The following is a 27938-nucleotide window of genomic DNA, read 5'->3' on the forward strand; positions in this document are numbered from 1 at the left end:
AGTTTGGAAGTTTAAAGGTCATAGCCACTTTGTTGTAATACACTTTTGCTTGTATAATACAAGTATAATAGGAATGTATAGTTATAGGAGCTGCCCCCATAGCCAGGAGAAGATCTCAGCTCATGAGTCCATACAATGTTATTTTACAACTTTGGAAGATAAAGCCTCATCAACACTTTTAGGAATACAGTTTTGTGAATGAAATACTACTTTGGTACAGGAATCAGTTATTTAAATGTCCTACTTCACTCTGCGTCCAAATACTGGAATCCACCTATAAAATATCAATAAGTGCAGGTCTTAAATTGTAGAACGTAACAAACAGTCCTCTGCGTCCTCAGTGGCCGTTAAAGGCCCTGACAGGGTTTCTAAGGTGGATGTTTCAAGAGTCTTTATTACATTTTGGACAATCGTTTTATGCAGGCCATCAATGTTAATGTAAATCATCCTTTTTAAAGTCCCAGAAAGCCCTAACTGCAGTATATGTAACCTACAAGATAAAGACCAATACCAAAGTGTTGCCTGAAGGTGTATGAATAGTCTGCTTTGGATATTTTAAAAAATCTGAATAGCATAAAGTTGAGGTTTTCCCTCCTCAGTATTGCGTGCGTTCTAGCTGTTTCCTCCCCACGCAGAGAGGCTTAGCGGCTCCAGTTGCGTGCTGCCTGCACACCGTCCACCTCCTCTGGGCGCCGCGTGCCTCTTCTGTCAGATATGTGTGTGTGTGTGTGTGTGTGTGTGTGTGTGTGTGTGTGTGTGTGTGTATGTGTGGGTAGGGAGGGTAGTAGACTATATGAATCTGGCGGGGGATGCTGGCTCACAGAGGGCACGAGGCAAAGCAGGCAGATGGTGACCTTTTGGAGTAAATTACCATGAACCCTATGACTCCCTCTTTTCACTCATGTCTTTCCTCCCAAGACTCTCTGCACACACGCACATCATCAAAGATCATTTCTGAAAAATTGGGCCATGTGGCTGTTAGTTTGATTAGCATTCAAATGTGGATGCTGCTTGCTTTTTTTTTTTTTGTATGTCTTGGTGAAATAGCCCAAATGTCGGCCGGTTTTCCAAAGTACAGCCTGTAAAGTAGGCCAACTCCAACCCCGAGCCATCTCTCCTTCTCTCTGTCACACATTTTACTCTGTGTGGGTGTGAGCGTGATTTCGGGCTCGGGCGTGAACAGCTGTAGTAGTCGTGACTGCGTGCTCGTCGGCGGCGGCGCGCTTCGGCTTCACGTCAAGAGGCATCGTTTCAGCACCAAGGCCAGAGCTCGCGGCGAGAACAATAGGCGGCCTCGCGCACGGTATCGCCTAGGCATTGTGTAAAAATGTTTCTCAGGCAAACCGGGAAAGGGTTCTAAAAACACTGCAAATACCTCTGAAAAATATATAAATATAATACGTAAACACCACGCACAACACTGACTTTAACGAGTGGAGACGTGGAGGTAATTGACTGAGTAGAGGACATCGATTTTATTTTATTTTTCGTGTGAGTGAGACAGACATCTTTGTTGACGCTCCCTGGGTGTTACGTCACACGCTTCCAACCACTTTGACGAGAGGAGGGGGAGGGAGAGAAAGAGAGGAGAGGAGATACCGGCATTTGACGTGAAAAGCCATCCAGCCGTTGAACGGGTGAGACGCAACAAGAACAAACATAGCGAGAATAGAAAGTAGGAATAAACTCGATTGAAGGTTGGAACAATAAGGGCAAGACTGAAACAGACTAACTGCGTGTGTGGGCCGAATTAAAGTTATCACTTTGCAATTAAATAATAATTACGAGTGGGTTTTGGTGAAAGTTATAACTAACTGGCCGTCCGCTTTGAGTCTTGAGAGTCGAGAGGTTGGTGATATCTCAGGTGACGAGCTGTGGTCTGGACTCACCTGCGAGGACTCTAACGTTACTCCGCCAACTCCAGACCGGGAACACCGGGGGGCTTGTAAAAACACAACCGAGCCTCTAGTATCTGTACACGGAAGAGGAGGAGGAGGAGGAGGAGGAGGAGGCGGAGAGGGAGAGCTCGGCAGGCACAAAGAGCGGAGAGCATCCAAAGAGAGAGAGAGAGGGGAGGAAGGAGGACGGGACTGAGAGAGCGCGCCGAGGACAACAACGGGGACCCAACAGAGAGCATCCCTCTTTCATTTCTGATCCGCACAGGCAACACTCTTCATAAGCATCATCGCGAAACGGTAAATCGCCTTTATATTTCCCCCTGTCGTGTTTTGTTCTGGTGTGTACGCGCGCGCGCGCGCGCGCGTGTTTGTATGTGTATGTGTACATTGAGGGGGATCGGACAAAGAGCCAGGGAGCCCCATGACATCCGTGTGTAGGCTATAACCTACAGCTGGCTAAACAAAGAAACCGCTCTATTGCCATGATTTACCCCCAATCACGCTGTTTCCTCTCTTTTTATTTTGTACTTGTAGGGATCCTGAACGCTGCTTATCCACCAAAAGGTAATACATGCTCACAGATATTTTCGATATATATTTATTTAATTGGGATTGGGGTGGGGGGGGTCCTATTATTGTTTTTTGATTGGCTAATTAACATTTGCATAATTGTTTTACCAGAAGCTACTGGAGCCCTTTGTCATCCGGCTAGACAATAAATACACAAAATCACCACCAAATAATTTCTATATATATTATAATAATTGAGGCACACATTGTATAGTTAAAGCACATATTGAAATAAGAAAGTTGATTCAGAATATATTGAGATTTTCTTTTGTATTATAATTTTTTCTTTCTACTACAAATTTGCTAAGGCTACACAGTAACGTAACAAATTACATTATATAAGCCAAGTCCGCAAAAAGTAAATACTGTAATGCAAATTTGATTGTGATACCAGGAGTTTGAAGGTCTACAACGTGTCAATGTATAAAAATCATTATTACATACCACGGACACAACAATAAGTCAATAAATGAATATGAAACGTTCAATATTTTTAGGATTATTATTGTGACTATTACTGTATTATTGTGGAGCTCTCCGGCCGTGACTCAAAGACTCATCCAGCATCGGTTGCTCCTCTCCAGGAATACCTGCTCCTGATCTGTTTGCCCCCTAGCCCCCGCTGTACCCAGTCCTCCTCTCCACTCTGTCCTGATGAAGGAGGCCGACGCCATCAAGCTGTTTGTGGGGCAGATTCCCCGCAATCTGGAAGAGAAGGACCTCAAGCCGATCTTTGAGCAGTTTGGCAAGATCTATGAGCTAACTGTGATTAAGGACAAATACACAGGCATGCACAAAGGTAGGTCTTGCCATTGTAACACAGTCTGAACGTAGAAAGACTAAACACAGATACAAAAAAAAGACAGATAGATACTGGATGGATAGACGTGTGACAGGAAGGCAGATATATGGGTGGATTTTCCTGCACTGAGTCACATGTCACCATGGAAACGGTCACACCTCCTCTCGTCTCCATCTCCCGTTAACACTGCAACGTGAGCTCATGAAGACAGCGGAAACAGAGTCGGTTACTATACGCACCCTGTGAATCAAAAACGTGCTCATGCACATGTGCTTGAGCCAAAATTGACTAAGAAGAGTGCTACATAAAGGTGTCATATTGTAGATGTTGAATAGCGTTGGGAGTCTTCTACTTGTGTTAATGATTCGGAGGCCTTAAATAAGGGCCTCTTCTCACAATAGATAGGTAATAAACAGCTGCAAACACACGCACGCACACACACACACACACACACACACACACACACACTCAAATGACCTGGGGTCCGATGTGTTATGAACCAGATTAGGCTGTATGCTCCAATCAGTGTAATGGGCCTGTAAGCCCGGGTGACACAGGGGAAAGAATCTGTTGTTTTGAGAATCCCCACAGCCACAGTAAGCCCCTCTTAAAAAGCAATGAGATGGACCATAAGATGCATGTGTGTATACCGTATGTGTGTGTGTGTGTGTCATTATGTTGAGTCACCCTGTTCTTCAGATGTATGTACACTCATGTGTGAATGTTTCCATCCTAATCGACCAATCTTCTCTTCTTTACTTTGAATCTACATTAGTCTGTCTGAGATGTCACCGGAATGCTAACCTGCTGCTAATCTTGTTGTCTTAGTGCTGGTGACAGGTGTAGTAAACAGCTCTGGCCAGCCAGCTCTGCTACCTACCCCTCCCTCACACACACAGACACAGGTACAGCAAATAGGAAAACAGAGGGAGTGTATTTGGAGTGATCGTGAGGCATGCATAGTGGTTGGTTGAGGGCAGGAACCTGACTGTGCCCAGCCTGTAAGGCCTTGTTAGCCCCACGCACACGTCTGTGGTGCTGTCATGTGTGCTGACTCGTGCCGTGCCGTTCTGCAATGTGCCGTGCCGTGGAGTGTCCTTCTCTGCTCTAGAGTACATCATCATGGTGTTGTCAAGTTTAATTACAGTGCATGAATACATATATATATATATATAAATATATATATACTGTATATATATTTTTTTAATCATCTCGCAGTTAGCCTCGTGATCAATCAGAGTAGGTGACATATACTCAGGGAAGGCATCAGAAAAGGAGACATTTAAATGATTTAAATGGTGTGGCTGTGTGTGTTTTGGTAGGGGGTGATACAGAGACAGAGATAGAGAATGACAGATATTAGAGCTACTCACTGACCTTTTCTACCTTTCCTCCTTTCCCTTCTTCTCTCTTCCACTCTCTCTCTCTCTCTCTCTCTCTCTCTCTCTCTCTCTCTCTCTCTCTCTCTCTCTCTCTCTCTCTCTCTCTCTCTCTATCTCTCTCTCTCTGTCTGACAGGATGTGCGTTTCTGACGTACTGTGCGAGAGAGTCGGCGCTGAAAGCCCAGAGCGCTCTACACGAGCAGAAAACGCTACCAGGGGTAAGTGCACATCGCGAACAGACACACACAGACATCCCCAAGCAGTATACACACTTCACACTTATGCAACAATAAACACACGCTTGCACGTACACTCATATCACAAGAGCCCCTCCCCCCACCTACATGCACAGACACTACCTTGTATACACACACACACACGCACACATAAGTGGCCTCAGATCAGTGCGCGTCTGTTCTGTTAGAGGTTCAGCTCCCATTAGTAACACTGTGACATAACTCAGCAGCCAGCAGGCGTCTTGCTGCGAAGGACAAACACTCCCTCTCACCGGAGACACGTAGGGTACTCTGTGAGCATAATCATCTCCATTTCTCTATCTCTCTCTGTCTCTCCATCTCTCTGTCGGCCTCCCCGTTAGCCTCCGGTGATAGCTCCCGCCTAGAGAATGTGTGTAATTAATGTGGCCATTCCCCTTTGTCTCATCCCAGTCTCCCTTAGTCTCTCTTGTTGAGGGATCGTGTGCTGCGGTTGGGCAGCGTAGGACACTGTTCGTTATGGATGGGCCACTGTGCGAGATCTGTGTCTGTCTCGTCGGCCGTACCTCTCTGTTGCTCCCTCGCTCTCTTTTTTTTTTCTCTTCTCTCTGGCCTGGTTTCCGCTGCAGTTAAAAACGGATTTTACAGTGGCTGTTTTGAAAGATTTTGCATTTTTTAACACAAAAGTATTGTGCACTACTGCCCAGCCGAGACAGTGGGATTTTAAAGTATGAGACGTTTTGTAAAGATGACATTATCCCAGCCTTATCCAAACTCTGATTTGCAGCCATTATAACAGAATAGTGAACGTACCTTCACCATCGCTGAGCCGTTCTCTATCTTATTGTCGCTCAGCCACTAATCGGAATTTCAGTTCCTGCACCTTCTCCGCGAGCTGGGGTGTTGATAAGATCTCTTTGAGAAAAATAGTCGGAGGAGAGCCTGAAAAAAAGGCTTTTGGGGGAGGGGAAATGTTCTGACACAAACACAAATCCCTGCTTACATACATACATACATACATACATACATACATACATACATACATACATACATACATACATACATACATACATACATACATACATACATATTGTAATCATGCATGCTTTTCAATGCAGCTTGGGAATGCTTCTGCACTTGTACATACACACTCACACGTACGAACACAACATGTTATAATGACATTAATCCAATTGAAGCCCGCTAAGAAGTCTGACCTCTCTGCGAAAATCACCTCGCTGCTGTCTCGGTCCTCCTTCCTTTTGTCCTTTAACTCTTGACTCATTGCTGTCACCCTCTCTCGTGGGTTTTACTAATATTTTTTCCAGTTGATAACATTAATAACCGGCTCGTCACAGGAGCAGAAAGCTGCCGTGAATTTCTTGCTAAATTATGATGAATGCTCTGAACACACTGAGGAAACGTTTTCTTTTCTTTTTAGGAAACATTAGTGGTACAGATTTACTCAAGATGTGGCACAAAACAATCAGGATCACCACAACCCTGAGGAAGACATGCTGGATTGAGGGTGTGGCTGTGGTGTGCTGAGTTTTCAATAAGCTCTGACTGGCAATGAGCAGCATTACTGTTTCCGTTAGTGGACTTCCTCTCTCTGTTTGGAGAGTCCTGCCCTCCCCTTGAGGTGTATGTGGAACAGAGTTTTTGCCTACTTTGAGCCAAAAGTCTTACTCTCAAGAATATGAAAAATGCTTCATTGAACGCCTTATTACAGCATGTTTATCTGAGTTCAGTGAATTGGTTGATGAATAACCAGAAATAGAAGCTATTTGTGCATATTTTCTCCTTCCACCCACTTTCCTTTCTTCAAATCCTTCACAAACATTTCCTAATGCATTCCCACAAACAACCCCTTCGGTATGTTGAATATTGTTTGAGTTAAAGGATAAATCAAAATCTTACACATTTCTTCATTCCAAGACATTATTTTGGTGGCTGTATTTTAGCTTGAAGGCCTCCCCACCCTGTATCTTTCCCAAGATTTAGCTTTGCTATCACTTTCCACTACCTGTCTGTACCCTGTGTGTCATCCTCCCCCTCCCTGTCTATTGCCTCCTTTGACAGGATTTAGAAACGACTTCAGACGATTCCTCTCTCCCTTTCACACATCCTCCCATTGTCTACTTCTTTTCTTTCCCCAAGAATTGCCTTTTCATCTCTTCCTTATTCCTCCTTTTATTTTTCCCGCCATGTTTTCCATTTGATCTTTTTTCTCCCCCCTCAAATCCCCTCTGTCCTCTGTTCAACTCCTCCCCTCACGTCCCCCAGTTTCTCTGCACCAGTAGAATATTACAGAATGTTCTCTTCACTACTCCCAGCCCTTTCATCGCTCGCTCCTTTTCCTCTCTAAAATCTCTTCATGGTATCCCTCTTTCATCCCCGCTTTCCCCGTCCTGCTGTCTTTTCCTCATTTTTTTCCCTTCACTGCACGCTCACGCATCCTCCTCGGCTTCTCATTTCACAGTCATTTATGGTAACCCTTCTTCTAAGTCCTCCTCTCAACGTCAGTCCCTCTCTCGCTCTCTCCCCCTCCGAGCCCTCACAGTTCCTCTACCCGTCGTCTCATTTCCCCTCCTCTTGATTAGTTGACCCTTTTGACCGTTTCACACCCCCGTCTCCTCCATCTCCTCCCCCTCCTCCCGTTCTTCCCCGGCTCCACTTGTTAAGCTGCATGATTAGTTTCTCACAAACTCATTTTCATAGTCAGATCCCAGGCTCACCGTGGGGCAAGGGGGCTGAGGTGTGTGTGCATGTGTGCGTGAATATTGTACTCTTGAATCTTGGGATTGCTCTTAATTGCGGATACTGGTGGAACGTCAGGCTCCTCATACAACTTTAATGCAGCTGCATCATCACACACCAATACAGATGTGTTTCTCTCACACCATGGCCAAGCAATTAAAAGTTTGGTGACAAGTCCAATGCTACATGGTGCTTTTTGCTGCTTCTGTCTGTCACTCACTGATGGGATTTAACGCTGATTTAGCGCTGATTTAACGCTGATTTAACGGTTCCATCCAGCCAGTAGAGGAATGAAAGCGAGGAGACAAACACAGAGAGAGTTGCAGATATACCTCAAATGTCCCCCGCTAGCTCCAGCAGGGGCAGTCGGCTGTCAGATTGGAAAATGAGGAAAAGGATAGAGGGATTGTGAGAAAGAGAGAGAGAGAGAGAGAGAGAGAGAGAGAGAGAGAGAGAGGGAGAGAGATGAACAGATGGCGTTATCAGAGTTTCCTGCGCCTTGTGTTTAATTTGGACACAGAGAGGGAATGAGAAGCACACAGGGAGCATGAGATGAAGAGAGGGAGAAAGTTACGTTGTATTAGTCACAGTGACAGCAATTTACCAGTGGAACCACGAACAAGTCCCACTGTAGCACACAGATGTTTTGGTGTATTAGATGTGGTTCAGAGATTTCCCCTCGGATGCATCCACACAAAAGGGCTCATGTTTAGCTATTGCATATCAGTGCTAATTTGCACTCAAAGAATTGCATCAAAAGTGAATAGTGAAGAAAATATTCAGCAAGGAAAAAGATATAAATGTTTTTTTTTTACCTTGTTGATGCTAAAAAAAAAGCATGACTAGTTTTGCTTAATGAGTTAACAGGACAAATTAGTAGTTCTGTCCATGTATTAATTTAAAAATCATATCGACATACGTGATATTGATTTACACATATATATATATGTTGTACCACAAGCTATTGTTTTATTAGTAGAGAGGGTTGGTGGCAGTAGGCCGACAGCGTGTGTCCAAGGTCAGAGGTCAGGGCTCAGCCTCTCGTCAACAAATTCACTACGGCTGGTTTCAGAGCTGTACTAAGAGACCGGGGGATGGTGAAGGGAATGTTTGCATTAAGAATCTTAATTTTTTAAAATCTTTTATTTATTATGCATTGGATTATTCATTATTATACCATAACTGGCTTGACATGCTGTTTTCTTAATGACAACAGTAGTAAACTTGTGAATTGTTAAAGTGTTATGTTGGCCACTTTTAAATGATTTTTGTTCACATCTCTGACAGTTTGTCAATATTTTAGTAAAAGAGAACACATATATTTTGTGCTCCTGATAACACAACATTTACAGTAATCATTCATACAAACCCCATCCTTTCTTTATCCTAATCTCCATCCTTTTCCACTCTCTCTAAAACCAGATTTCACTCCCGGGCTGTTCAGATTTGAACCTTACATCTCCCTCCCCCTCTCTATATATCGCTTCATCTCTCCCAATCCTACTGCTGCTGTATTTCCTCCCTTATCTTCTCCTTTTGTTCTCTGTCGTTGATATCTCTCTCTCCATTTAATCTGCACTCGCTCCTCTCTGCGTTTATCACTCTCTTTATCTTTGTTCTACTTCAAACACAAGTGTTGTACATACACACATGTATGTACACACACACACACACACACACACACACACACGCAAACACACTTGTGCACATCTGTTTGGTCACGCTGGCATTCGCAGACCTCAGTGTAGGTGAAATTAAAGTGTGATAAGCAGCTTACCAGGTGTGTGTTGTCATGCTTCACTGCTCTCCAGGCAGCACTTTGCTCCCTGTTCTTTGATTAGAGCCAAACCAAAGCCTACACACACACACACACACACACACACACACACACACACACACACACACACACGCACACACATAGACGTAGACGTAGACACTCACTTATATTGTACTTACCATGACACATCCATGCCTAATGAATTATTGAAAAGGCAGAAGAAGAACCACAGGACAAGTAGTTAACAATAACTGATACAGCAGAAGATCAATACACGTATAAAAAAATATAATACAAGTTTTTTAATAGTGATATTGATTCAATGTATATGGTATGACAGCATTCCTTGGTCGATAAATTAAAATAGTCCCAGCGTTACAGCTGGATCATGCAAATATAGGAGAGAGAGAGAGAGAGAGAGAGAGATAGAGAGAAAGAGAGAGAGAGAGAGAGAGAGAGAGAGAGAGAGAGAGAGAGAGAGAGAGAGAGAGAGAGAGAGAGAGAGCGAGAGAAAGAGAGTGAATTTTTTATTTATGTCCCAGGGCTGAAAACGTATTTATTTTCGTGCACAGTATAGACTCAACTGGGTTCCTTTGAAGTGCAGCAGATCAGTAGAGAGGCCCGGGCTGCAGCTTTACAGTTAGCGGTATATCCCTTAATTCTATTAAATATGTTGAAACATTACATTTTGGTTCACAATTCAAAATTGCTTGTCCCTTTATGTTCGTAGTGTAAAGAGAATGACTGGGAAGTCACACACACCCTTTTCATGAGTCCATCATCCTGTCCTTGGAGTTGATGTTTGCCAGATCCTCTCAGGGCGTGTACTGTGTGCATGTTGTGTATCTTCTGTGTGTGTTTCCATGTGGAATCTAAGATGCCTGGCAGGCAGCCTCCCTATAGGGCAAAGCTATGATGAGCAATTATCCACTAGGGCGACTTTGTAGGCTAATTTAGCATATTTATGTGGTCAGCAGCACTGTTTACTATTCCCCTTCACTGCTTACTGCTGCACTTTCAATTCAGAACAGGCCCGAGCATCCACTCTCTCTTTCTCTTTCTCTCTCGCTCTCTCTCTTTCTCTCTTTCATTTCCTCTCATCTCTTCCCTCTCTGCCATCCCTCTGCCTCTATCTCTCCCCGCCTGATGGGGTTTGTGATGTGTATCGCTCCCCCCTCCCTCATGCTGTTTCTCTATTTTTATCCTCACTGTGTGTGGGATGGGAAGGGAGTAGAGGGACAGGTGTAGAAAAGTGTGTTTGTGTGTGTATGAGTGTGTGCATGTGTCGTACGTGCGTGCGTGCATGCATGAAAGAAGTAAAGAGAAAGAGGAGGAGCCAGAGAGAGTGATACAGAGTAAAGGATTGTTGGTGTGAGTTGTGGACAGCTTAAACCAGGGAGGATTTATCTTGTTGGTTTTTAAACAAAATTCTTAACTCTGTATATGTGTGTGTGTGTGCGTGTTATGTATGTGTGTTCTTCATGTACACGTGCAACATGGACAGAAAGAGTGTCTGCCTCATATTTCACTACAAAATTGAGGCAGAATCTAATCACAGCCTCATAAAAGTCTGACCCGGAGCACCTGCCTCTCAAAGGCCTGACCCCCTCCCCCACCCCGCTCCACACACACACACACGCACACGCACACACACAATGGAACATTTGTATCTTGGCCAATTTGATCATGTTTGTGTGGACACATAATTACCAGGCTACGTGACTGTTCACTGCCAATTCTCTGTCTCTTCGATGCTGAGCCCTAAAGTCGCCCAAAGTTGAGTTGAGTCCATAGCACACACCATCTGTTTTGTATATCCAGCCAGCTACAAAAATCTGCAGGGCCTAGTTTCTACATTGAAAAGAACTGTTTAGTTGCAATTATCTTTCATCATTATTGCATCTGATGCTGGACATGCTGCTTTGTTCTCACAACTTAAAGCCAGCTTCAAATCTGCAGTGAAGCGCTGCATGGGCAGCTTTAATGTGCCCGTTTAAATCCTGGGTTCCCACATAGTTTATCGCAAGATGGACACTTATGGTGAAGATTTTAGAAATCAAAGCATGTGCAGTGGTGAAATCCTCAGATGACATTAAATATTTAATGTTTCACATTGACTGATGCAAATTCTTTAATTTGACTGATTATTGTAAGTACACGGCAGGATGCCTTTCATTTATGTATTTGGGTTTTTTAGGGATTATCAAGGATGAAAACAAGTGCCAGAAAGCAGAGAGTGCCAAAAAATCACTTAAATGCAGCATGCTTAACAGATGCCCAGATCTTGGGCAGGGCTTTGATCATTGAGCAGTGTCACTGACTTCCAGTGCCAGATCATATAGCAAGCATCACTCATTCTTTACATCAGTTACTGTAACATTCACCCTTTCATTTCCTTTTGTCGGAACCATTTTATTATGCTGCTTTTAGTACATTCAGCTGCCAAACAACATGCGTTTACTGAACTGCTTCTGGATTTTAAATTAAGCACAAAATAATCCTCTGTCGTCCTAAAAAGCCTTGGAAGATTTTCATACAGCCTGTGTGAGACTGTTTGAGTAAAACCTGCTTCTAGACACCTTGTCTCAACATGTTATATTTATAGGTCTGCACTAAGCTGGATGTATGGAGAGGGGCCAATACAATGGGGGTGAATGAGTGTGTGAATTTATCTAAATGAAAGGGGGGGTTGAGGAGGGCCATGAAGAGGTTTGGCATGAATAGGAGTGTATAGACAGGGAGGGGGTAGGGTGAGACAGGGGAGGAGCGGAGGAGGTCGGGTTAGAGAGAAGGAGGAAAGAAGACAAAAGTTTGCCATAATGTGCGTGGAGGAAGGGGCAGGCGGGTTGTGTGTGGAAGAAAAGGGGTTTTCTGGGTGGTGAAGGAGTGGGAGGGAGTAAGGGCGCACTTCTGTCAGTTTAAACAGAGACATCTGTCAGAAGGGGCCACTGGTGTGTGTGTGTGTGTGTCAATATATGTGTGTGTGTGTGTGATTAGGCAAGAAAGAAGGATGATGGGACTTTAGCTGCACCTGGGGTGTGACCTCCGCTCTGAGGTCTCCTCTCTAACACACGTCAACCTGCTGTCTCTATCATGGCCTTTTCACACTGACCACAGGCCAAAGCTGGCGCTTTGTCGACCAAATTACACGATTGCAGATCACCACACATCACGGGGCTCTGTCCAGCAGCAGAACATGGAGACTAAGACAACCAGGCTTGTGTAGCTCTGTCGTCCTTGGTTTGTAAATGAGCGAGTTAAGCGTTGTTTTAATGATACACACAAATTATTTGTGTTGTTTGTGCCTCTGGATTGTGATGCTGCCCCCAGGTCATCATTGTAAATGAGAATTGGTTCTCAACTGATTTTACCTGGTTAAATAAAGGTAAAAAATTTTTTTAAAAAAAGAGATTTTGCGGATGAAAAAATTAAAAAAAGAATGTGAACAAAGGTTTTGGATTGTGGAAACACATTTTTAGTTATTTAACTGATTGTGGATACTTCTTATCTTTAATCGGAGCTTGAAACACGCACATGCCTGTGTCGTGCATGACTTCAATGTGAATACAGAAAGTATTTTCTTAACCCTAAAAAAAGAAGAAAAAAAGAAATAAAATCACAGTCAGTCGAAAAACAGCAGCAGGAGCGGCAAGCTAAACATTGTTTGGATAGATTCAGGCGTTCAAATTGACTTAAGATAGACTTGGAACAGATCAGCCAAACATCTGTACGTCAAGTGAATTTTAGACATTTTGTGTTTGCCCTATGAGTTGAACTCCAATGAAATAGTAGCAAAACATTATTTTAAAAACACCACCATAAATTGATTTTACTCGTGGTGGGCACAGCAATGATTAGTTTATTTTTCCTGTTGATTAGGCCTTTTTAGAACTGACATTTGCATATTTGTCTGTTTTACGGGTTGCTGCCGAACGCTGTAACTATCTGGGCCTCCAGAAATGTGTCACAGGCGCTGTATTGAATGTAATCTCAGTGAATATGAGATTTTTAGCAATCATAAATTTGTATGCTTTGAGCAGCCTTTTTAATTTACCAGTTCATTTCCCAAAGGACTTACACTCCCTAAAATAGAAAGAAGGTCCAAGTGCATAGGTCTAAACAGTTATCCGCTATAGTGCTGTTGGATTATGTTGGACTAAATCCAAAGGATCAAATTTCAGTGAGTGCTCGACTGCTACATGCAGAATGTTTGACAAAAACAGCATAATATTATACGGATCAACAGGGTAGTTAGTTCTGCTTTATGCATGGTTTAATACCATTACTACAGAGAGTGATAAAGAAAAAAGAGAGGGCGAGACGGAGGAGAATATGTTGGTAATCCATGCTCCAGTAGAGAGGGTGATGAAGGGTTAACAGCCAGATAAAGTATTGAGTGGAAGAGAAGGAGGGCAGACTTCTCAGGTGTGAAGAATGGAATGAGATAGACAGAGGAAGCGGGGATGAGAGCAGGGGGATGGGCTGCTCGGGAGCGTGTATTATGGTTGCAGGCCTCCGTTGCCAGGCAACAGTGCTGAGCGAGATGCCAGGTTGCTAGGTAACCTGGGGGATGCAAAGCCTAACGTGGTGCGATACAGAGAGAGAAAGAGAGGAGAGAGAGAGAGAGAGAGATGGGGTGGAGTGTGCTGCTGGGCTGCTCCACCTTCCCGCTCAATTGCTCTGTTTCTCTCATCTCAGTGTGTTTCATCCAGCGGTGGATGGGAGCCGCTAACTGGGTGCCATCGGGGAGTCAGGGTGTCACGAGAGTCCCGCTGAAATATAAACACGCTGAAACAAACAGATGATGTGCAGCGAAGCTGATAGATGAATCGCTGCTCACGAGACTCTGTTACTTTGGTTTTTGTAGATCAAGTGGTGAGTGTAGGGCTGCAAGTAATGATTATTTTCATATTCGATTGATTTGATTCATTTATTAATTGTATTATTCATAAACCCATCACAAGTTCCCTGAGCACAATGTGCCATTTCCTTTTTTTTCTTTTCTTCTTTACAAGCTACAGCCCAAAGCCCAATGATGTTCATTTAACGGAAATCATCTCCTTTGGGATTGTCTTTTGTCATTTTTGCTTAAAAAAACATGTCTGAAATTAATTAATTGATGAGTTGATTAGATGACAGTGTTAACATTTCAGAACATTCGAGCGGAAAAATTAATGCTCCTCCCAACATCATCATCCATACAGCTGATTATTGTCAAAGATGTGTCAGTATCTTGTGAAAAAAACAACAGTTCTAATCATCAAGGTATATAATCAGAAATAGCATGCTATTTTATCTTGTGAGTATTGCCAAGCTCAAGCACGAATCCATGTAGAGTCTAACTCACACTTACGCTGGAGCAAAATCAATAGATTTCTTCTCATTGATATAAAATCTTTTCTGCATGATTTTTCACTGCTTAGCATGGAAAGTATCCAAGTAGATTTTCATATAGCTCCAAATCAAAGCATAATTATATTAAACAGTCATGTCGTTTTATGTGAAACAATGGGTTTTTTAAGAGAGACAAATATGGGGTTAACAGTCCTGCTATTTAGCTAAATTTTGGTTTTGCCAAATCAACATACGGGTTCACTAAACGGATGATAATGAGTTTGTAGGCGTGTTACATGAGAGAGAGTCAGAGCTACACAAGAGCAGGAAGTGAATGAGATAGAGTAGGCGAGAGAAAAAGGAGGAAATGAATAGAAAAAAAAAGATTTAAAAAAGCAGTGATGCCTATGTTATGAGGAAGGGTATTGACGGATTATGGAGTTGAGATAGAAAGATAGGCATTAAGGATGGGGGAAGAGTAAGAGGGAGAAATAATGCTTGATCGCGGAGAAGGGATAAAAATAGTTTTTCTTTTCTTGTGCACTCTGGAAAATGGACATCTTAAATTGTGTGGATGGAGTGTTCCAGATGGAGATTGAAGGGGGAAGGGTGTGTGCGTTGTGTGCGTGTGTGAGAAAGATAGATATGAAGAGTGTTTGTGTCTCTGTGCACACACACACGCACGCACGCACACACACACGCACACCCTATTGTCTGTTATCAATTTTTTTTTTGTTAGCGGGGACATTTGGAGCGGACACAATTGCCGCCATGATAACATTGGTCCAACACTACTTTGTTCCATGTTAGAGTGTGTACACACACACACACACACGCACACATTTACATATGCACACTGCCTCCTACCCTCATGATGTGGTGCAATGGTTTGTTCCACTGATTTTGCGTATGTGGGGGAGGGGGTAGAATACGATTTGATTGGATAATCCAAGGATTTAATATCCCCTAATCCTGGCATAATCCTCTCTGCGTTACTGCAGGGAGCAAGATTAACTGTATGTTTGTCGGATGTTTGTTTCTGTGTGCGCAAAAAGGGCGGGTGCTCTGGGTGTGGGGAAAAGTGTAGTTTATACAGTGTGTCTGTGTGTATCTGTGTGTGTGTGTGTGTGTGTGTGTATGTGTGTGTGCATATATGAGTACTGTGTCTGTGTGTATTTGTTTTGGCACCACAGCATGCAAATGTAGCTGTTTGCATGCAGGGTTTGGTCATGCGTGTGTCAGTGGACGTGCCTCCACTGAGTGCGAGTGGGCCTGCAAGCTCATACACGATCATATATCACAGATCTCGCCCTCATGCATCGCCGCGCTGTCGCTCACATACGAATTTCCTCTCCTCAGAGACAGAGAAAGGGGCTTTTTAGTATTCAGCAGGACGGATCAAACCTCGCTACAGTATGAAGCCAGCTCCTTGTACGTGCGCATGCTTGCAGATGGCTACTGTTAATTAAGTCTTAATTGGAACGTGAGTAATTAGAGGATCATTTTACTTGAGACGAGCATGTGGCTGTTCATGTGTGTTGACATAAAGGAAGAGAAAAGAGTGGAGTACAGTGTGACTGACTAGCTGGGACTGTACTTTATTTGCATTTTTCTCTCAGGCTCAAGGGAGTTGTAATTACTCTTAATACAATATAGATTCAGTTCCCTCACCTTTTCCCTCTCCTACTCTTGCTCAGAGCCAAATCACACTTATTTCCTCCCTCTGGATACCCACACCGCCACATGATTCTCATAAATCTTCTGTCCTGTTCATTTCCTTGTTCTCATACGTTTTTACTCACTGTTCATTTCTCCCTTGTTGCATCAGCTCAAAGAGCGATAAAGCGGGTTGGGGAAGATGTCAGAGGAGGATAGTGCAGCCAGTGAAGCACTCACATTCTTTGTTTACCCCAAGAGCACAGCAGTCACCCTTGGCAACAGGCATCCTTGTTTACCTACCCAGTGTGCCGTCATATGATTGCCATGACAACGAGCTGGTTGCCATGCCAATTTTCCGATGCCATTGTATTGTCTTTGTGCACCTCTCAGCTGCTGTTTCTCTCATCCTTGCATTCGTCTTCATCGATGCATCAAAGTAACTTGATATGATGTGGTCGCTTGAAATCATCGAAAGGTCATTGCAGTGCAAGTGAACACGTACACGCAGAATGAGCCTTGATTGATAAGCTGTAGTTGTCACCAGGATGAGCCTGAATAGGGCTAATGAAGGAAGCAAAGGAAGAGGTGATGGATGGATATAAGGACATAGGAAGGGTTAGTGGACACAAATCTTGCTACAATCAGCCGGCTCTACAACACAGGCCGAAATCAATGAACAAGATGGGACTGATCGATGAGTTGATAGTGCAAGATGGATGGCATTGTGGATGGATAGCAATAGCACCAGGACCGGAATATGATGGATGGATGGATGACTGGATAGAGGGATGGACAGTTTGAATACAAGGTCACTGGAAACTGTGAGGGTGTGTGATTTTATTTTAGTGTCGACAGTTAAAATTGTACATTAATCCTTCCTCTGCAGATCACTATGTGTATTTGTGTGTGTGTGTGTGTGTGTGTGTGTGTGTGTGTGTGTTTCGTGAATGTGCGTACAGATGTGTTTGCATCCGTGTGGGTTTTGTGTCTCTGACTGTGTGTGATGGCCTTGCCTTAATCAATAGCTTTGTGGTGACAGCTAAGAGCTGATTAATCAAATGTATGGATCAGTCTCTCTCTCTCTCTGCTCTGCCCTCTCCTCAATTACCAGCTTCATTACATTGCCTTAACACCCCACTGGGACCTCTCTCCATGCTTTCTCCTCATCCCCTCCCTTTCTCCTCCTCCTCCATCCTCCTCCACTCTCCTTCTCTCTATCTCTACCTGTCCCTTTTATCATCCTCTGTTCTTCCCTCAGAGTTTTTCACCTCCCTGTCATAGATGCAAAATGCATCTAATTCAACCACTATTGCTTCAAATCAATGTTTGCGTGGCAGTGAGGCAAAGCAATGATTAGTACATTTTACACTGTTGCAGCTGAGTGAGGGACTTTAAATCTAAGCTTGTCTCATAAGGATGTATATTCAAAAATATGCGACGGTTGTTTTTATTTGGTTTTGAAACATTTCAAAGCTCGGATCAGAAACTAGGAGTGTTGACTGCACAAGCATGCTGTTTTCTTCTTCTCTTTTTTTTCTTTTCTTTGTGTAACGATGTCACTCCCTTCTTCAAACCTCTCCTTATCTGGACCCATCTGTTTTTCTTCCTTTCTCCATTTCTTGTGCTTCTTCTCTCTTTTCATCCCCATCATTCTGCAGCCCTTCTCCTCCCCCACCGCATCCCTCTGGCATTAACACTCTGTCTCATTGCCTCAGTGCTATGACTAAGCACTGTGTGTGTGTGTGTGTGTGTGTGTGTGTGTGTGTGTGTGTGTGTGTGTGTGTGTGTGTGTGTGTGCGCGTGCATTTCTGTGTGTAATAAATCTGTGTGTCTGTTGATAGTAAATGCATGGTAGGCCATTCAGATGTGTATGCTTGCATGCATGCATAGACACTCAAGGTGATGGACGTCTCTGTAGTCGTGACAATTTTTAGACTGAAGAAGTCACGACTGAATCACGCCCCAATTCTCCCTTCTCCCCCTCTTTCTCTTTCTATTCTTTTTGAATCATCCTCTGAGGGGCAGCTTTGCTTTCATCCTCCTAGTCTCCATCTCTCTGTGTGACTCCTCATGTAATGCTTCTTTTTCCAGCATTTTTATTCACTCCATGGGTTCCTTTTGGCCTCCACCTGCCCTTTCAGTCGGTCAAAATCTGTCGGGGTCCCCCAGGCCTGACTCTCGATCTCCATCCTTTTATTTTTAGCTGACTGCGCCTGTTTGCTTCACACACTTGTCATCTTATCCCCCCCCCCCCCCCCCTCCTCTTTTCTCTATCTCAATCTACTCTTGTCCCTCATCTAATCCGTAGTTCTTCTGTAATCCAGATCAGCCTGCATTCTTAATCTCTTCACTTCTCAATCCCCCCTCCACTCTGTGTCTGTGTGTGTGTGTGTGTGTGTGTGTGTGTGTGTGTGTGTGTGTGTGTGTGTGTGTGTGTGTGTGTATTTGAGTGTGCATGTGTGTGTATGTGTGAGAGAGAAATCTGAGATTTTAAGGTTGTCCCAACAGCCTAGGAGTTCAGACACACCTGCTGCCACCTGCTAAACTTCATTTATCAGTGACTAAAACACACACACACACACACACACACACACACACACACACACACACACACACACACACACACAATGACAGTACTGTAATTTAATTTTTTAGCTCAAAAGCCTTTGTAACAAAATCATTTCTCAGCATAACTGTTTCCTTTGCTGGATATCAATATGTTATTGTTTACTTCCCAAAGACCTCTCCTGTGATAAGACACATTAAGATGTGCTGGTTTGTTGATGTTCCTTCTTGTTCGTTCCGCAGATGAATCGGCCAATCCAGGTGAAACCAGCGGACAGCGAGGGCAGAGGAGGTGAGACAAATACCTAAACATAGTTACACGCACACACAGACTAACACACAGACTAACACACAGACACACACACACACACGCACACACACACCTACACACACACACCTACACACACACACCTACACACACACACACACACACACACACACACACACACACACACGCACACACACATATTTCAGTGAAAGGGTAGGTGTCATGCTGGATCAGATATAGATGGAAAGTAGTCAACAGGGTGCTAAATACATACACATTTATACACAAACACTCCCCTATCTCGTTGCCCATTTATGTAGTCAATACTGATCCCTGGTGGACAGAAGCGGTAGCTTCCCTTTCTATGAACTGAACTTCTATTGTTTGATCAACATAGGTGTGACCAGTTAAAGAAAAATAGAGTTGATTCTTATCATGTCCTTTTATTTCTTCCAAATAATTGGTCTCTCAGAGGACCGGAAGTTGTTTGTAGGCATGCTGGGAAAGCAACAGAGCGATGAGGATGTCAGAAGACTGTTTGAGCCCTTTGGCAGCATAGACGAGTGTACTGTGTTGAGAGGACCTGACGGCACCAGTAAAGGTAAACACATACAGTACATTTGCTTGTATCATGCAATTTAATACATTCTCTGTGCTGTAACTAGCTCTGTTTTGTTTCAGGGTGCGCTTTTGTAAAATTCCAAGGACATTCTGAAGCTCAGGCTGCCATCAACAGCTTGCATGGAAGCCGCACAATGCCCGTAAGTTGCATGCTTCAAATTCCAAATGCTTAAAAACATACCCTTTCAACACACACACACACACACACACACACACACACACACACACACACACACACACACACACATAACGCACACATGGTTTTCCAAAGACATGTGCACGAGTCACATGGGACAGTTAAAATGTTCTGTAGGTAATAATGTAAAGTAATGTAATCATCTGTCTTCTTTGCTGCTGTCCTGGGTATCATCAACATGCTGGGATAGGCCCGAGCCCCATCTGAATCGTAAAAGGATTAAGTGGATAGAGAAAAGGAATGAATTAATAAACATGCAGCCCAGTGCCATTAACACATCAAGTGGATAGCATGTAACGTTACTTGTAATTGCAGCTGCAACTTACTCAATCTTCGCCTTTCGCTTCCCAGGGAGCGTCGTCCAGTCTGGTGGTGAAGTTTGCCGACACAGAGAAGGAGCGAGGGCTGAGGAGGATGCAGCAGGTGGCCTCCCAGCTCGGCATCTTTAGCCCCATGACCCTCAACTTCCCCGCCTACAATGCCTACACGCAGGCGGTCAACGCACAGGCAAGCAGTGCACCGACGCACAAACACTCACGCACTGGACGCACATATGCATACACAAAGTTTGTAAGACAAGTGCTGTGCTTATGAAAGGATGTAATAAGTTTGAAGAGGCTATCAGTGGTCTAATTGGGGCTAATGTTATTACCCAGACAACAGAACATACGTCATATGGCATTAGTTTTCCCGCAACACACAACCATTAACCCACTGACTCGGGACATAATGGCCTTGTAATTAGATCTCTATTCATCTGTTCCTCCATCACTCCCTCTCTCTGACCCCTCCTCTCCTTTTTTCATCTCTTTGTTTCTCCCTCTCTATTTCCCCATATCTATTTTACTGTCTCTTTCTCTTCCTCTTTCTCTCCTTGACTCCCCCCCCCCCCTTCCTCTCTCCCTCCCCTCCTTTTCTCCCTCCGTTTCCTTCCCTGTCTACAGCTTGTCCAACAGCAGGCCCTGGTTGCCCAGTCAGCGTACTTGTCTCCTGTGGCAACAGTTGCCGCCGTACAGATGCAGCAGATGGCGGCGCTCAATGCCAACGGAATCATTGCCACACCCATTACACCCATCACGCCGTCCTCGGGTAAGCTCACACACACTCACACACACACACACACACACACACACACACACACACACACACACACACACACACACACACAAGTTTACAGCACTTAGTTATCCATGTGTTTCCAGTAATTTGCAAGATTCAAGATCTAAACTAAGAATTTTGAAGCTCTAGCAGACTAACATGTCAAATAGTAGATATAGTTGAAGAGCGGCAATGACTGACTCATTTTCTGGACTGTGATCTCCATCTGTAGGTACAAACACTCCACCCACGATGGGAGGAACGACTGTGGCAGCTCTCCCTCCGCCCATGGGATTGAATGGTTACAGCAGTATGTCAGCCCCGACCAATGGACAAGCAACTGAAGCACTATACACCAATGGCATTCACCCATATCAAGGTTTTTTGTTTGTTTATCTGCCTTTTTAAAGTATTTTCTAAGTAAAGAAAAAAGTACACAACACATCAATATATATATATATATATATATATATATATATATATATATATATATATATATATATATATATATATATATATATATATATATACACTACAAAATAAACAAACACAAAAATGTATTAATGAATAAAGAAAGAACGAAAGAAATGGAGTGACGGAATTGAGAATTGTGTTACTCTCTTTTATTGCATTAGTCTTTTACTAAAAAAGCCCAAAAAAAACAAATTCTAGCTCCATGCAAGATTCAACATTTCCTAGTTCAATCTGTTGTGTGTAGAGTGCGAGGCATGTTTCCATTTAAAAAGAATGCCCCACACAGGAGTAAATGCAATGGCATGCTTTGTTGTGCAGGGCGTATTCGGTGGTAGACCAAACAGTTTGAGGGTTGGGTTCAAAAGGCACCAAGTGTTTTAAATATGTAGCACCAAATAGTAAGGTATTGAAGTAAAATCTAAGAAGCATAAAGACTTAAAGAATATTGCAATTGAGATTTAAACTAAGGGAAAATCTGAGATTTATCATCCCATTATTTGTCTTGTTTTCGTTCTCACTGTTTTTCTATTTCCTGGCTCTACAGCTCAGAGTCCAGCAGGCCTGGACCCCCTACAGCAGGCGTATGCAGGCATGCAACACTACACAGGTTGGTGTAAGTGTTTTAACAGGTGACAAACCGCTCGTTGCATGTCCCACTGTGGGTTGGGATAATATTTGACATATAGACATATGTTAATGCCCAATGTAAATACACATATATTGCTTTAAAACTCACTTCAGGTTCAGTAGAGCAGCTCGTGCAGTAGGTTGAGTCAGAATACATGTAAATAGGGGACAAGAAAGGCCAAGTGTCTGCTTTCAGTTTGACCGCCATCATCTCAAGGTTGGAGGAGTTTCAAGGGCAATTGGTTGAATTAATTTTGTTATGATTTATCTGATTTCAGTGACACACATTGATGGCGGGTAAATGTAATACAGCTAATGATACCTTTACACCATCCGCATACATGATTCATACTTATGGAGTAAATGGGGGACTGTAAAGTGTGCCGACCAGACTCAGACCAACAATGTCATTGTTGTTGTGTCTCGCTCCATTCAAGTGTTACATTTAATAGTTTTCACCTTCAGCAGGAGACGTTTCGGTTCAAACAAAACGATTCTATTGGACGCTGCTATGTTGCCACCTGTTGTTTTTACCCAATCGGATTTTTGTCACCTCCTCTCCCAATAGCGGCGTATCCTGCTGCCTACGGATTGGTCGGCCAGCCGTTCCCCCAGCAGCCAACACTGGTTGCCCAGCAACACCAGCAGCCCCAGCAACAGCAGCAGAGAGAAGGTGATGTGACTCCCTTTCTGTCTGGGACCACACCCCTTAAATTATCTTATTTAAAGTACTTTATCACAAGGTTTCCACCGCCTGAGATCATTTGTCATGCTCTGCCTAATGAGTGTTTGCGTGCGTGTGTGTGTGTGTGTGTGTGTGTGTGTGTGTGTGTGTGTGTTTGTGCTTCAGGTCCAGAGGGCTGTAACATCTTTATCTACCACCTGCCTCAGGAGTTCAGTGACTCTGAGATGCTGCAGATGTTTCTGCCCTTTGGCAATGTCATCTCGGCGAAGGTGTTTGTCGACCGCGCCACCAACCAGAGCAAATGCTTCGGTGAGACAGTCAGACGGGGAGAAAGAGGGAGGGAAAGGGGAGAGCGGAGAAAGGAAAGGATTGGGTGACTTTGTGGAGCATAGGACATTGTGTCTTTTTAAATTGCATATCTTAGTTAAGTTGAGATGAAGGCGTGGTGTGGAAGACATCAAAACCTTTCATTCTCTCTCTTTCAGGATTTGTGAGTTTTGACAATCCAGCCAGCGCTCAGGCCGCCATTCAGGCCATGAACGGCTTTCAGATTGGCATGAAAAGACTGAAAGTGCAGCTGAAAAGGCCCAAAGATGCCAACCGCCCATACTGAGTGACAACTCAGAGGAGGAGGAAGACATAGAGAGAGGTGAGGTGGTGGTAAGGAGGTGGCGAGGTGTTGGGGAGCCAATGAGTGAAATTAGGTTAGAGAGAAAAGAAAAACCTAGAAAAGGTAGCGTTAGCTTTGACACTGCAATGCTAATTGATGGTAGTAAGCTAAAAAGGAAAGAGCTTAATATGACATAACAGTAAATATACGTTGGGTTACTCATATGAAAACAACTCCGGATAAGTGAAAATACTAAAACATTGTTTTCCTTTTTATTTTCTTTCACAATCTTATTTATTTTCTTTCCTGCTGTTTTGATCTTTTCCTGAAACGGCAACTTACCTCACCCAAGATCCTTCCGTCCAATCATAATTCACCAGGACCCCATCGCTATGGCAATGGTTGCCTAGTGACCGATAAAGCCCTGACCCCCCCTTCCTCTCGCATTGTTGTAAGTTGATTGGTTGGCCTGTGTTTGGGTTGCTGTGGCGATTGATTGCCTGTGTTGGTTGCCCTTGGCAATTTTTGTTCTGTCACCTCGAGCAACCAGCCATGCGTTGACCTGCATGTCCTGTTGCTGTAGTGACCACAGACTGTGTTTGGTGCATTGTGACTTTATTTTGTATTGACCTGTGCACATACTGATCAATAACTGTCAATAGCCAGGACTGTACTCAGAATCAATTGATTTAATTGGATATTTGATACACTTATTAATTGTATAGTCATTTGATAAATTCTACAGCAACGCTTGTCATTTCTTTTGCAGCTTTGTTTTTGATCAGTTTCTGTAGTGTTCTGTTTGGTGTCATTATTATTTGAACAAATTGTTTGGGTAATGTGTCTGTTTTACACTGTTAGTGTGTAATGCAGGAGTGCATCATCCTTGTTGTACTGGTGTCTGCACAGAGAAGTTTTCCAGAGGTTTCTGTAGTGGACGAAAGTGGAGAAATGTAGAACCGCATTACAGTTTTCTGCAAAACATGAAATGATTTAAATGGAAAAAGTAACATGTTAGAATGATATTATGCAATATACAACAATGACAGGCCATGTCGGACAAGAAGCCATGAAATCATTACGCAGTACTGAACATAGAAGTTTAAATGTGGCTACAAGCTGGTCCAAATGGGCCATGCGCCAGGTTAGGATGGAGAGAATGGAAATGAAAAGTTTAATGACAAAAGCACACTATTTTTGGGCGAGCATGCATTTTGTTGAGCTGTACTCTGATAGGCTGAGTTTTATATTCCTGGATTCTGATTTGTTGCACTGTTTGATGTGGCACTTTAGTCCTTTGCTCCTTTGTTTCTCTTTCTTGGTCTCTTTTAGATCTTCTATCAGTGCATTTGTGGTGTTTCCTCCTTCCCCTTCACTACTCCCCTCCTCCTCCTTCTTTCTTGGTCCACTTTTCTCCTCCTACTTTTCCCCCTCTTTCTCTGTAAAATTCTATCTTCGCTTCTCCTCTTCCCAACCTCCTATCTCTATCCTTCTAGCTCGTGTTTTGAGGTAAAGGGTATGTGGTCGTTATGGTGGAAAAACAAGTGCCTCTTGCTTATTGGAGAACAGCCCTCAACTATAGGAATTCTGGGAGAAATATAATAAAGAGAGAACAGAGGATATATTTAGTTTGAGATAAATTCAATCCTCCACAAACCCCAACCTTAAGCAAAGAGGAGACAATGTGTAGCTGCTTTCAGACCAGCGTGTGGACGCACCGTCACATGGCAGTACACATTATAAATAAAGGATCCTGTTTCTATTTCTAGACAAAGTTTTATATAACAAATCCATGTGGATACCTACCACTATGTCCCCACATCGGTCAGATACAAATTATCACCCAGAATTTCTATACTGCAAATGCCAAAGAGTGATGCATGACGGTAGTAGTGTTTGCTTGCCATGATCCAAGGCACATGCTCATAAGGTCACACACATATGGAGCTTTACAAACATGCACACACATGCATACCCCCAGAGACACACCTCCAATCACACAAGTGATCACACAAATAATGTTTTCTCACTGTATTGAGTTGCATGATCCAGACACTGTGTGTGTATGTGTTGAAGCACCATGATTTATTGCTGTTGAAAGACAACGCTTTACAACTGTGAATGATGCCTTCTTGTTTTAACTCACCGTGATGAAACTGAAACAAAGACAAGCTAGGAGCATCCTTAGGTTCAGTTTGCTGCTAGACGTATGAAAGCAGTTCAGGTCATGCTGACAAGAGTTTTGTTTGATGGGAGCAGCATGTTTGACAAGATGTAAAGATCAGACAGAAACATGGAACTCCAGTGTATTTTTAACTCTGCTCTCTAACATATTCTTCTTCCTTCTCTGTCCCTCCCTCCTTGTTTCTGTATCACTCCCTCTGTCCCCCAATTCTCCATCCCCTCACAGGTGACCTTTCAGAGTCCAGCCGAGGTGGAATCCCAGGGTTCATAGCGCTTTCAGACTGTCTGCTACCTTTGAGCGTCCGGGGAGTGCAGCCAAACACACTGACACACACTCACATGAATACCTACACACGCGCTTGCAACACTGAACCTCGAACGTTACAAGGCTGATATACAAATGTACATAAAGTGCACAACCACACACACACACATACACACACACGCGCCTGCAGACACTCACAAAATACACATGGTTCACACCAGTCGGTAAACTTACCCATACAACCAAAAGTTTGGTTTGACCACGGTCTGTGTGGAGTTTGACAACAGGGTGTTTAGTACAGTTAAGACAACTCAGACCAATGTATGGAAGATACTGATGAAAAATGCTGATATATCACTTCAATAGACTTTAACATGTCTATACCATGTCTATTCCATGACAAATATAGAGGGGCCGATGTTTCATAATAAAAAAGAAATAAAATACAAAAAAGATGACTAAATGAGTAGGTTAGAGAGAGACTTTGGAGAAAATCCTAATGACCTGTAAATAATTTAGTTTACAAAGAGCAGCATTTAAAAAACAAGAAAAAATGCAAAAAGAATACTACTTTAGATAAACACTGAACAGGACACAGCAACATTATTATTATTATTACCATTATTATCATTATTATTATTATTATTATTATTATTATTACCACTAGTAACATTATCATCCTCATAAAGGGGTATTACATTCCAAATTGTAAAATGGGAAATCACTAACCTATTTTAAATTTCTACTTAGATTTTAGGTGAAACTTGGGGGAGGGGGGATTGCACTTTTATTCGGGAGGTTTTAATATTTGAGCTATTTTTTATTTATTTACTAATTTATCAATTATTTTGTTTATTGGGAGAGGGGGCTTGAGTGGGTTGCAATATTTTGATTTTAGAATTTTCTAGAGAAAACCTTTTGAGGGCCTGTTTCTGTCAGACTCTTGCAATCGAGTAATTATAATGTATGTATTAATTATTACAGCAATTATATTTATTTCTAATTTATTGAATCCTGTTTTTGATCCACTCTCTTTTTAAGTTAAAATAAAAAGTATCATACTAAATGTCGTAATGTGATTTGTTAAGTGTGTATGTGTGAAGAGACTGTTGGAAAACTATTGAAATGATCCATTTGCACAAATCTTTCTTGCCACAGAAATGGGAGCGCACATTCATCTTGTGACCAGAAGGGGGCATAAGTAGAAAGCACGTTACCAGAGACGAAAGACAGCGTTTCCACCCAAAATGAGCAGATGCTTGTTATCTCCTCTAGTCGTTTATGGGAGTTGGCTAGTTGTTTATCAGCAGAATTAAATACTGGATTTGTTTTACTCTGTGAGCATGCTACCAGGACACTTTCCTCCCTCATGGGATTTCACACGTTTTTTTTTCATTTAATGAGCTGATCATAGTTCAATTTACCAAAAGAGAAAGAACATGTGCAAGAGCTCAAGTCAAATTATGAGTAACGATAAGATTATTACTGAGTTTAATGACCACATAATAGCATTTTTTTTTTTTTACTTTTTGAATTTCTTTGCTCTTGTAACACTCAGCTAAAGAATGAAAACATTGACATACTGATTGTCCAGATGTGCAGATGTAATTGTATTGTGAGTACAGAGTTTCATATGCAAATTCCAATAAGGAGATATCATGAGGTGTATAACAATATTGATTGAGATTAGCAACAGACGAAAGCAAGACCTGTAGGCTATATGTATAATATAGCCTACAGGTCACAAATGGAGCCTCTCGGCTTCATATGAGGGGCATATCATCTCACTGACTTTGTCCATGTGAACCCGTTGTAAAAGTGCAAACTGTCACTATCAGGGCTGAGCTCTTTTACAGGCTCGAGGCTAGTCAGACCTTGAAAGGTCAGCATGCGCCCTCACAAGCTTTTTATTTTTTTATAGTTCATGATGGGTTTCGAGGATAGCACG

At 42.9% G+C, this 27938-nt stretch overlaps 1 protein-coding gene across 7 annotated transcripts; it reads left to right on the forward strand.

The window, feature by feature from the left end:
* Window positions 1-1596: 1596 nt before the first annotated feature.
* Window positions 1597-27042, forward strand: LOC137780809 (CUGBP Elav-like family member 3). 7 transcript variants are annotated; one of them, XR_011077175.1, is made up of 16 exons: window positions 1597-2195; window positions 2433-2462; window positions 3053-3267; window positions 4788-4870; window positions 19206-19253; window positions 19693-19831; window positions 19912-19991; window positions 20399-20554; window positions 20992-21136; window positions 21378-21524; window positions 22164-22232; window positions 22815-22919; window positions 23097-23240; window positions 23417-23580; window positions 23894-23992; window positions 25952-27042. XR_011077175.1 is itself a non-coding variant. In XM_068569091.1 (15 exons), the coding sequence occupies exons 3-14, from the start codon at window positions 3123-3125 to the stop codon at window positions 23542-23544; spliced, it is 1380 nt and encodes a 459-aa protein (XP_068425192.1). In that variant the 5' UTR covers window positions 1597-2195; window positions 2433-2462; window positions 3053-3122; the 3' UTR covers window positions 23545-23580; window positions 25952-27040. The 7 variants fall into 7 exon arrangements, 6 of the variants coding, with proteins under 6 accessions (XP_068425192.1, XP_068425193.1, XP_068425190.1 ...); XM_068569091.1 differs by lacking the exon at window positions 23894-23992 and having other exon boundaries at window positions 19206-19254; window positions 19703-19831; window positions 25952-27040; XM_068569092.1 differs by lacking the exon at window positions 23894-23992 and having other exon boundaries at window positions 19206-19254; window positions 19703-19831; window positions 22164-22226; window positions 25952-27040.
* The last annotated feature ends 896 nt before the right edge of the window (window positions 27043-27938 follow it).

This window comes from Clinocottus analis, unplaced genomic scaffold (assembly GCF_023055335.1).
Source record: "Clinocottus analis isolate CAN_PGR_092001 unplaced genomic scaffold, fCliAna1.0.p SCAF_9, whole genome shotgun sequence".
In the NCBI taxonomy this organism is placed as follows: Eukaryota; Metazoa; Chordata; class Actinopteri; order Perciformes; family Cottidae; genus Clinocottus; species Clinocottus analis.